This window comes from Anolis sagrei, chromosome 4 (genome assembly GCF_037176765.1).
Source record: "Anolis sagrei isolate rAnoSag1 chromosome 4, rAnoSag1.mat, whole genome shotgun sequence".
NCBI classification, from domain to species: Eukaryota; Metazoa; Chordata; class Lepidosauria; order Squamata; family Dactyloidae; genus Anolis; species Anolis sagrei.
Genome location: NC_090024.1, coordinates 206,403,538 through 206,415,092, shown reverse-complemented (window position 1 = coordinate 206,415,092; position 11,555 = coordinate 206,403,538). Strand labels below are relative to the sequence as shown.

At 43.1% G+C, this 11,555-nt stretch overlaps 1 protein-coding gene across 1 annotated transcript; it reads right to left on the bottom strand.

Annotated features, from left to right (window-relative positions):
• Positions 1-7,057: 7,057 nt before the first annotated feature.
• RABIF (RAB interacting factor) lies at positions 7,058-10,286 on the bottom strand. The gene is made up of 2 exons (XM_060772443.2): positions 10,126-10,286; positions 7,058-7,997 (listed from the first exon to the last, which is right to left on the bottom strand). Exons 1-2 carry the CDS (start codon positions 10,267-10,269, stop codon positions 7,752-7,754), a joined length of 390 nt encoding a protein of 129 aa, XP_060628426.2. The 5' UTR covers positions 10,270-10,286; the 3' UTR covers positions 7,058-7,751.
• Positions 10,287-11,555: the final 1,269 nt, after the last annotated feature.

The window sequence follows — 11,555 nt, the reverse complement described above, 5'->3', positions numbered from 1 at the left end:
ATTGAACTAGTAATAATACTGACAGAGGCGGCCCTAGGTAATTTTCAATGGTAAGCAAACAGTATTTTGGCGCCCCCCCCCCCCAAAACCAATCACTATCTATCTATCTATCTATCTATTAGGCCTGGGTAACAACGCAAAAATTTGTTTCTAAAATCGTTTTGTAATTGGGGGGTTTTTTTGTTTCGATATTTAAAATAATTACAAAATTTTCAAAAAAAAAGTTCGGTATTTACGAAATTTCGTAAATATTTACAAAACATTTTGTAAAGATGGCGCCCTTTTTTTTCAATATTTTTTCAATATTTTTTCAATATTTTTTCAATATTTTTTCAATATTTTTTAAATTTAATTATTAATTTAGTAGAATAGGGAGGAGAAATTAAAATTATTATTAAGGAGGGAAGGCAGGCACTCACTCTGGCGGGCCCTCTAATCAAGGTGGTCAGTTGAAACATTCACACCTCGCTCCAGCAGACAAGAGTCCTTTGTCCCACCCTGGTCATTATTCCACATAAATATATAAACCCTTTTTCCTACTTCCAACAGACCTCACTAGTAGAGGATGCTTGCCATAGATGCAGGCAAAACGTCAGGAGAGAATGCCTCGCTCGCCCCTCTCGCTCGCCGCTCGCTCGCCCCTCTCGCTCGCCCCTCGCTCGCCCCTCTCACTCGCCATAGATGCAGGCGAAAAGTCAGGAGAAAATGCCTCTAGGCCATGGCCATATGGCCTGAAAAAACCTACAACAACCCAATCAGGGACATCTGTAATCACCTCTCAACAAAAGATTGCTCCAGGCACTGCCAGGCCATCAAATGCTAATCAAGGTGGTCAGTTGAAACATTCACACCTCGCTCCAGCAGACAAGAGTCCTTTGTCCCACCCTGGTCATTATTCCACATAAATATAAACCCTTATAAATATAGACTTCACTACCTCTGAGGATGCTGCTTGCCATAGATGCAGGCAAAACGTCAGGAGAGAATGCCTCGCTCGCCCCTCTCGCTCGCCATAGATGCAGGCGAAAAGTCAGGAGAAAATGCCTCTAGGCCATGGCCATATGGCCTGAAAAAACCTACAACAACCCAATCAGGGACATCTAATCACCTCTCAACAAAAGATTGCTCCAGGCACTGCCAGGCCATCAAATGCTAATCAAGGTGGTCAGTTGAAACATTCACACCTCGCTCCAGCAGACAAGAGTCCTTTGTCCCACCCTGGTCATTATTCCACATAAATATAAACCCTTATAAATATAGACTTCACTACCTCTGAGGATGCTGCTTGCCATAGATGCAGGCAAAACGTCAGGAGAGAATGCCTCGCTCGCCCCTCGCCCAAAATCTGGCTACCAGTACCCTCTAAAATAACCCTCTAAAATCAGAACAATAAATAAAGAGCAACACTAAAAAGGGGGGGGGGGAATTCCTGACATGAAGCAATCAGGGCCAGTTAACCGCTCCCAACAAAGGATTCCTGGGCAGCAACTAGCTCGGCTTCGAAGCTGCAAGGCCATTAAATACTCATCAAGATGACCAATTGCAACATTCACACTTACCTCAAGCAGACATGAGTTCTTTTTCCCACCCTGGACATTCCACAGATATACAAACCCCACTTGCCTAGTTACAAACAGACCTCACAGCCTCTTGAGGATGCCTGCCATAGATGTGGGTGAAACATCAGGTGAGAATGCTTCACCAAGCACCAAAGAGCATTCTGAACTCCACCCATAATAGAACTGAACCAAACTTGGCATACAGGACTTTCATGACTAACAGAAAATACTGGAGAGGGGGTTGGGAAAAATAGACCCTGACATTTGGGAATTGCAGTTTACCAAGCACCCAAGAACATTCTGAGCTCCACCAACAATAGAATTGAACCAAGCTTGGCGTATAGGACTTCCATTACCAAAAATAGAGGGGTTTGGGGGAGGCATGTACAGAAGATGACATTTGCAGTACCTTTTGACCAGGCCTCCTTGCTGCCCTGAGAGGGGTCCAGGCTCAGCTGCAGGGAAGGAAAGGGAAAGCGAAAGAGCCTGGCTGGCTGGCTGGCTGCCTCCCTCCTGGCAGCACGTGGAGGGAGGGAGGGAGGACTTCCCTCTCGCCTAGTGGGCGGGGCCTGCGCTTCTCCATTAGAAGAAGGCTGTGGAGGGCGCATGGGGCCTGCAGGAGGAGGCGTGGCCTAAGGACAGAACAGCGCCCCCTGGCAAAAAAAGTATTCCGCCACCGCTTACTTCGAGTAATGGACGGGCCGCCCCTGAATACTGAGGATAATTTTGTGCTGACATTTCATCCAGTACCTTTTGCTTTCATTGCATCTGCAGAAGCAGGTACTGGAGGAGGAAACATTCCCTCCCTCCCTCTTTCAGTCTTACATCTGCCCTAAAAACCTGCTTCTGAGGACTAGAAAACTTTCCAGAGCAGAGTTTCAATGCTGAAGACGATTGCAGTGGGAGGAGTGGAAAATCTCAGCCTGACCACTTCTCAATATCTTTTATTGTTGGGGAAATATATTTCACACATATTTATCCTCATATGCAAGTATAGCTCAGACATTATAATATTATATTGTATTGAAATGGGAGACTTCTATTTTTCCCCAAACTGTTTTGCGCACTAAAGTTTTCACACCTTTAGTTTATTTCTTGTTTAGCCTGTTAGGGAGGAACTGGGTTTAACTCTACCATTATATTTCTTATTCCACTCATCACCCAATGTGTGTGTGTTTTTTATCACACTTCCCACCATATTATTTGAGTTCAATTCGTTAGATTTAAAAGCACCTGCTATGTTACTGACTTAATCCAAATGTCAATTTGTTACTTACAATAGAACATTACTTGCAACATTAAAGACTTAACACATCCTTGCTTAGTTGTGGAAGGTAAATACAGTTGCAGAGCACCTGATGAACACAGAAATGCTGGACCACTCTACCAACCACCATGTCAGGCTACACAGAGAAGCCATTGAAATCCACAAGCACATGGACAATTTCAACAGAAAAGAAGAAACCATGAAAATGAACAAATTCTGGCTCCCAGTATTTAAAAAACTTTAAAATTATAACAGTAAATAAAAAAACAAAATTCAAACACAGGGGAACTCCAGACAAGAAACAATCAGGCACACCTAATCACCTCTCAACAAAGAATATTCCCAGGCAGTAACAAGCCACACCTAAAAACTATCAGGCCATCAAATGCTAATCAAGATGGCCAATTGAAACATTCACGCTCCAACAGACAAGAATTCTTTCTCCTACCCTTCACCTTCCACAGATATATAAACCCAATTTTCCTAGTTTCCAACAGACATCACAACCTCTGAGGATACCTGCCACAGATGCAGGCGAAACATCAGGAGAGAATGCTTCTAGAACATGGCCATACAGCCTGAAAAACCTACAACAACTCAGTGATTCTGTCCACGAAAGCCTTCCATAATACATAGTTGCTACTTTGTTGTTAAAGTGGGCTCCAGATATCAGTATTTATTTTTCCCCATATGTATCAGAGACTGGTATCATATTGTGTCAATGGCATTGCCTTTGAGTACATGTTTTTTTTTTTGAAAAAAAACAAAAAACCCTGTTCCCTCAGAATGCAATTCACATTAGGAAGAGCTTTCCAAAGGTAAGAGCTGTTTGACATGAAATAGAATATCTTGGAGGGTGGTGGATTCTGAGATTGGGCATCTCAGTTGTATATTCCTGCCTGGTGGGGAATTAAACTAGATGGCTCCTGTAACCCCTTCCCATTCAAAGATTCTGATTCTAATTCACCAACAGAATGAAGGCTATTGCCTGACTCATAATTTTATACTTTATGAGAACTGGAAAACACTTAGCTGTTTAAAGTGTAGGGCCTACATTTTGGACTCTGGAGTATCTAGGGTCCCTCTACACTCCAAACAGCTAAATCATCAGATCCTGTCTAATATTGGGAGCTAAGCTGGGTTTGCTCTGGTTAGTATTTGAATGGGAGACTGTCAGTGGATACAAGCTGCTGTAATCTATGTTTTAGAAGAAGAAACTGGCAAAATTACCTCTGAGTTTTCTCTGCCTAAGAAAACCCTATAAAATTATGGTAATGTGGTCACCAAAAGTCAATAAGTGACTTGAAGACATATAAATACATAGCTGCTTGGTACAAAAGATGAAGCCACCGCTCACATAATGGGTTAAACCTTTGTGCCAGCAGGACCGCTGACTGAAAGGTCGGTGCTTTGAATCTGAGGAGCAGGGTGAGCTCCTGTCTGTTAGCTCCAGCTTCCCATGCGGGGGCATGAAAGAAGCCTCCCACAGAATGGTAAAACATCTGAGTGTCCCCTGGACAGCATCCTTGCAGAGAGCCAATTCTCTCACACCAGGAGCGACTTGCAGTTTCTCAAGTTGCTCCTGACATGAAAAAAAGTACAAAATATGACACTTGGAGCAAGATTTTATACTATATTAAGGGGACTTTGCAGGGAGTCTTTAATTGTCTCCAACCATTAGGTAATACAACAATCTTGCTACTTTTGACATAGGACACTACTTAAAATTAATCTCTAGCTTTGCCAGTAAAGATTCTTTCATTTTCCCCCTCCTCTGTGCTTTTGCTTGTATCAAATCAGATGTGTCGACTTCAAGCAAGGCAAAAGAAATCTGAGCAGGACTCGGGTTTTATTTCCAGCAAATAGATTGACCGCTGCTTTTTAATCCCAAAATGCATTTCTGCTTGTAATCTGATATCTGGAATGCTCACTAACCCATAGTCTGCAAAGTCCATCTAGAGTCTCTTCTGCGCACCACATGGCTCAGCATCTGGTTTCACTTTTCTCCTCTTTCTTGCAGTGTGTATCACCTGACCTGTTGAAATGAACCAGAACTCGAAAATAAACACTTTTGTGGCATTTTTGCTGGTCTAAAGGAAGGTATTCCCCAACTCTACATTCTGTTTTTTTTCCCCTTGATCAATAAAGCTGTGTTTATTTTTGCTGTTATTAAATAAAACCAAGGTATTATAGTTTTTTAAAAAGTGGTACATGAAATATATTCTTTTAAGGAGGCAGTGATCATTTAAATAGAAGCACTAAATAGAAGTACTAAAGTGTGATGGAGGAAGCTGTTGCTCTGTTTAGTGGTGGCTTTAACAAGACCATGTTTTTTGGGGGGCGGTCAAAGATGGATCTCACAACAAAGAAACCTTGCAATTCTGGAATAGTGGTGCCACCATGAGGCGAATATTTGAAATGGAAATATTGTCAGAGGAAGAAGAATTCCATGTACAGTACTGTACTTTTCATGGAATTTCAAATGGATGCCATGGAAGACAAAGATCCAGGGGGTTGGACTGGACAGCCCTTATGGTTTCTTCCTACTCTATGATTTGAATGCGATTTTCCTACTTCTTGGCAACGAGTTGGACTGGATGGCCCACGAAGTGTCTTCCAACTCTATGATTCCATGATTCCAGCTCTATTATACCAATGATCTTTAATTATTGGATGCTAGCTTTTGTTTGGACATTACAAAAAATGAATTAACATCAATTTGACAGTGAAAGCCATTGCTTGGTACGATAGTTGGAGAACTTCAGGCAAAGGCCAGAGAACCCAAACTAATTACAATATGTACAAAGTTTGTACTTCATTGAGCATAGCAATCCACAGTTACACAGCTTACTGCTTGAGATGTTTAGTCTTTGATTCCCAGAATCTCTGACCATTAATCACATTGAATAGGTCAGAGGTTAAGAAACATGCTACCATACAGTGTGCTGATGCATCCATCACTCCTTGGGGTAGTTTTCCCTTTACCAAGCTGGTAGCACTACAATGCTGGAAAACAGGTGGGACAAAGATGCAGAACAAGTTGCTTTCAGCTATTGGACTGCAACATCCAGAACTCCTCTTCATTGGTTTTACTGGCTAGGGCTGGCATGGGCAAACTTTGGCCCTCCAGGTGTTTTGGACTTCAACTTCCACAATCCCTAACAGCCAAAATGCCCCTTCCTTTCCCCCCTCAGCCGCTTAAGCAGAAGGGGAATGAGGCAGTTAGGAATTGTGGGAGTTGAAGTCCAAAAAACCTGGAGGTCTGAAGTCTGCCCATGCTTGGGCTTGGTCCATTCAACATAATCAGGAGGCCCATACATTTCTCATGTAGGGATTAGTAAGTAAAGAGCATTGAAATCCAGGCAATCAAACTTCAACTCTATCCACAATAAACAAGTAACTCACCTTAAGATTCCTGTCCTGTGGAGGCTAAAAGGTAAAGGTAAAAGTTTCCATTTGATATTAAGATTTAGTCGATTCCAACTCAAGAGTGGGGCTCATTTCCATTTCGAAGTGGAAAATCCGCATTGTCCGTAGATGCCTCCAAGGTCATGTGGACAGCAGGCTAAATGTGCCCAGCTCTTTAAACCACTCCTCATAGGGTCTGTTCACCAGACCCTTGATCATTTTAGTCGCCCTCCTCTAGACACATTCCAGCTTGTCAAAATCTCCCTTCAATTGCGGTGCACAGAATTGAACATAGTATTCCAGATGCGGTCTGACTTCCCTGGATCTAGACACTATAATCCTTTTGATGCAGGCCAAACGCCCATTGGAGTTTTTTGACATCACATAACACTGTTGGCTCATGTTTAACTTGTTGTCCACGAGGACTTCAATATCTTTTTCACACGTACTGCTGTTGAGCCAGGCATTCTCTCCCATTCTGTACCTTTGCATTTCATTTTTTTCTGCCTAAGTGGATTGGATTTTGACAAATGAAACAAGGATTGGTCATAAAGGTTCAGTGAAGCCACCTTTTTGCCATAACTCTTCCAGGTATTAATTTCCCTTCTTTAGGGTAGATTACTCTTACTCCCTATTGTCTCACCCAACTATGAGTCATTTGTAAGTTGGATGTTTGTAACTTGGGGACTGCCTGTATTTGGTGTCTCAAATGGCTAAAATTTGCTAATGCCAGTACTGAGAAGTTGGACTAACTCTTGGAAATCCTCTTTCTTCAAACTCATGAGAACTGTGTTTCATATGTAAAGACCACAATACACAAATGGAGAAGCACAATTGAAGTTTAATTAAATACAAATATTTATGAAAGGTTAAGTGCCTCCAGAGACATTTTGTTTCTACAGATTTATTGTAAACATTTTGAGACTTCATCTGACTTCCCCACATTTGAAATGCTTCCTTGCAACTTGCCAGAACTTGATTTTCAATAACAGATTATGATCATATTGTGGAATCTTACGCTACGGCCTTCAGGCCTGCCAACATTAAAAGTCAGTCGTCTGCATTTTTTGGGTCCAAAACAAATCAGAAAACCATAAAAAAGCAGACAATATCCTGTAAAATAATAATACTAACAAATAATAAAAAGCCTTAACAGTTTTATTTTCTCTTATATTACATTGCCTATTTTTCAGAGAGCACATAGTTCAGTGTATAGTATTTCTATATTTTATTGCGTTCCATATTGACATGTCATGAGAAGGCCTTAAAAAAAAACCCCAATATGAATATGCCACATATTAGTCAGGAAAAGGAATTAGAGCAAGGCTTATCTCAGGAGAGGTTCAAGGCAATCAGAGATCGCTTGACAAACAATACAAACACCATATTTGCACCATGTTGCACGTTGACGTTACAAAGGTGGCACTGGCTTTTCAAGGGGTGTGGAATTATTCATTCATATTATTTATAGCGACCCATCTGGCCAGCAGGAGGCTCTGTGCAGGTTCTTTGGTCCGTCATTCGTGAGACACTCGGTCCAGAGCCACGTAGAAGCTCTTTTTGTCATCCACGCAGTGCCAGCCGATTGGGCCCACTTCGCAGTCCGCGCAGATCAGGAACTTGACATTCCCGACGTCCTTAGTGAAGCCCACATTTTCAAATGAGAACATGTCGTCCACCAGCCAGTGATCTTGGAGGACATCCCCTTCGGGGTCACAACCGCCTGCTAGGGCCGTCTTCTTCTTCATGGCGGGAAGGAACAGCTGGAAAAGGAGAAAGAAAGAAAACAAGCCACTGGTTTGTTGGCACATGCAAGGAATCAGTGAATGTGTCTGTGTCAACTGCAAAATAAGATGCATGAAGCCGATTGGTTGGGCAATGCCCGGGGAGCAAGCTGAGCCTGGGACTTTTGGTTATTGTTACATTTTTGTTCAGGCTTGAGCTATGCAAGTGCACAGAGAGAAGAAAAGAGAAGCAGAGAGGGACAGAATTTGGAGTGTGCTCTTGCTTCATGGGCTGCTGAAGGAGATTCTCCATATGGACAAAGAAATTCCATTTTCAATCTCTCATAAGAGGACATTATGTGAGTATGCAACTGATCACATGACTGTAAATATGTTGTTCTGATTTACAAAGAGTAAACTACTTGTTCTTCATTGTTCATCTGCATGGCACATTTTCTTTCTCTGACAAGGCTGTGTGTGGGCTGATCAAATGTGAACTACACATGGTTTATTTTACATTACGTCACATGGTTTGTATCCTGAAAGATGTCACATCATGCAGTTTTGATTTGGTAGACCTCTGAACCTTGGTCAAACACAAAAATAGAAAAGTAACTTTCTCCTGGGTGCCTTTTCTCATTGCTATTATGAGGATAAAACTAGATATTGAGTGTATTGTCGAAGGCTTTCATGGCCATGTTCTAGAGGCATTCTCTCTTGACATTTCGCCTGCATCTATGGCAAGCATCCTCAGAGGTAGTGTGGTCTGAGTTCTAGATCAGTGTTTCTCACCCTGGGGGTTGGGACCCCTGGAGGGGTCATGAGAGGGGCTTTAGAGGGGTCACAGAAGTCCATCAGAAAACAGATATTTCTGATGGTTTTAGAAAGCCTTTTAGCACACAAGGCTGAAGATCTCTCTGCCTGACCTTCTCTTCCTTTTTGGAAACAGACAGCGAATCCTCGCACTGAAATTGTTCCTAATTTGGTCCAGATCCATCATTGTTTGGGTTCACAGTGCTCTCTGGATGTAGGTGAACTAAATCATTGTCAATCCCTCCCAAAACCCTCCAGTATTTTCTGTTGGTCACGGGGGGGGGGGGGGGGGTGTCTGCGTGTGAAGTTTGGCCAAATTCTGTAATTGGTAGGGTTCAGAATGCTCATTGATTGTAGGTGAACTATAAATCCCATGGTCTACAACTCCCAAATGTCAAGGTCTATTTTCCCCAAACTTCAACAGTGTTCGCATTTGGGCCCATTGAGTATTTGTGCCAAGTTTGTTCCAGTTCCATCATTGTTTGAGTCCCCAGCGCTCTCTGAATGTAGGTGAACTACAACTCCCAAAACTCAAGGTCAACGCCCACCAAACCCTTCCAGTATTTTCTATTGGTCATGGGAGTTCTGTGTGCCAAGATTGGTTCAATTCCATCGTTGGTGGAGTTCAGAATGCTCTTTGATTGTAGGCGGACTACAAATCCCAGCAACTACAACTCCCAAATGACAAAACCAATGCCCCTCAAACCTCACCAGAATTCAGATTGGGGCGTATTGGGTATTTGTGCCAAATTTCGTCCAATGAAAGAAAATACATCCTGCAGATCAGATATTTACATGACAATTCATAACAGTAGTAAAATTACAGTTGTGAAATAGCAACGAAAATAATTTTATGGTTGGGGGGTCACCACACCATGAGAAACTGGACTAAGGGGTTGCGGCATTAGGAAGGTTGCGAAACACTAGTCTAGATACTGAAATATCTTGTCAAGTCAAGGGTGTAAATACATTGTTGACCAGGTATTGGCCAACTTGGGCCCTCCAGGTGTTTTGGACTTCAACTCCCATCATTCCTAACAGCCTCAGGCCCCTTCCTTTACCCCCTCAGCCGCTTAGCGGCTGAGGGGGTAAAGGAAGGGGCCTGAGGCTGTTAGGAATGATGGGAGTTGAAGTCCAAAACACCTGGAGGGCCCAAGTTGGCCCATGCCTGGTGTAGATACTGGCTGTAATGTCCTTAGTGAGAAGAGCCACCCAGCCCGACCCCATTCCATGTAGGAAGACCAAGCAAAGCACTCCCGACAGATGGCCATACAGCCTCTGCTTTAAAACCCTGCAAAGAAGGTGGGGGTGTTGTTCAGAAGGCTCCTTCTCTCTCCCCTTGGCCGCCACCCACCTCTTTGCGGGCAAAGACCGCCGCCCCGGGCAAGAGGACGCGGGAGCTGCAGCGCTGGCAGAGGACAGCCTTTCGGTTCCGTCCCCCGGAGCAGACCAGCCCCTCCGGACCGGACACCACTACTTCCGACCCGGGCGCCGCCATGGCCGCGCATGCGCAGCTGCAGCAAGGGTGGGCAGGAGAGTATCTGCGCATGCGCGGCTGGGAAGAGGCTGGCAGTCGGATGGGCTCGCCTGCTGTTCCATGCTAATCTATTTCCTGTACCATTCTCTTCCTCTTCTCCATGTTATTTTGTTCTATACTAGCTGTGGCCCAGTCTGGTGATCTGGAAAATAAAGTAATGAGGAAGTGTTGGTTTCTAATATATGTAATGTCTTTAAGCTTGTGGGTAAACAGTATTTCTTGCTGTTTCTTTGTCAGTGTTGATGTACAGATTGTTTGGTTTGCCTACTCTGGAATATGCAACATATAATTGTCCTTCTTTAGGGGTCCCTTTCAAATCTATGATACTATATCTCTCTCTGTGTGAATCATATCTATCTATCTATATCTATGGCTGGATGGCTCTTTGTCAGGAGGGCTTTGATTATGTTATCTTGCTCTGGTGAAAGGAGTTGGACTGGATAGACTTAAGTATTTTCTGTTGGTCATGAGGGTTCTGGGTAGGAATTATGTCCCAGTTCTGTCGTTGGTGGGGTTCAGAATGCTCTTTGTTTGTAGGTGAACTATAAATCCCAGTAACTACAACTCCCAAATGTCAAGGTCTATTTCCCCCAAACTCCATCTGTGTTCATATTTGGGCATATGGAATATTCGTACCAAGTTTGGTCCAGATCCATCATTGTTTGAATCCACAGTGCTCTCTGGATATAGGTGAACTACAACTCCCAAACTCAAGGTCAATGCCTCCCAAACCCTTCTAGTGTTTTATGTTTGTCATGGGAGTCCTGCGTGCCATGTTGGGTTCAATTCCATCATTGGTGGAGTTTAGAATGCTCTTTGGTTGTAGGTTAACTATAAATCCCAGCAACTACAACTCCCAAATGACAAAATCGATTTTTTGAGTGATGGTCACTCCTTGTGTTAGTAGGTGTCTTGTGGCCAAATTTGGCAGCAATTCGTCCAGTGGTTTTTGAGTTATGTTAATCCCACAAATGAACATAACATTTTTATTTATATAGAAGACTAGCTTGGGGACACAGCATTGCCCGAGTTATTTGAAGAAGTTGATGTTTTTATTTTACACAATGCATAATGTTATGGGTGAAGTACAACTCACATTATGCCAGGTTAACACCCCAGGTTGAGAACCACTGATAGCCACTGTTATGCTGGCTTTGTGCTAGCATTTGAAAACATTCCCCAAACCAGTGGTTTTCAACCTGTGGGTAACCAGATGTTTTGGCCTTCAACTCCCAGAAATGCTAACA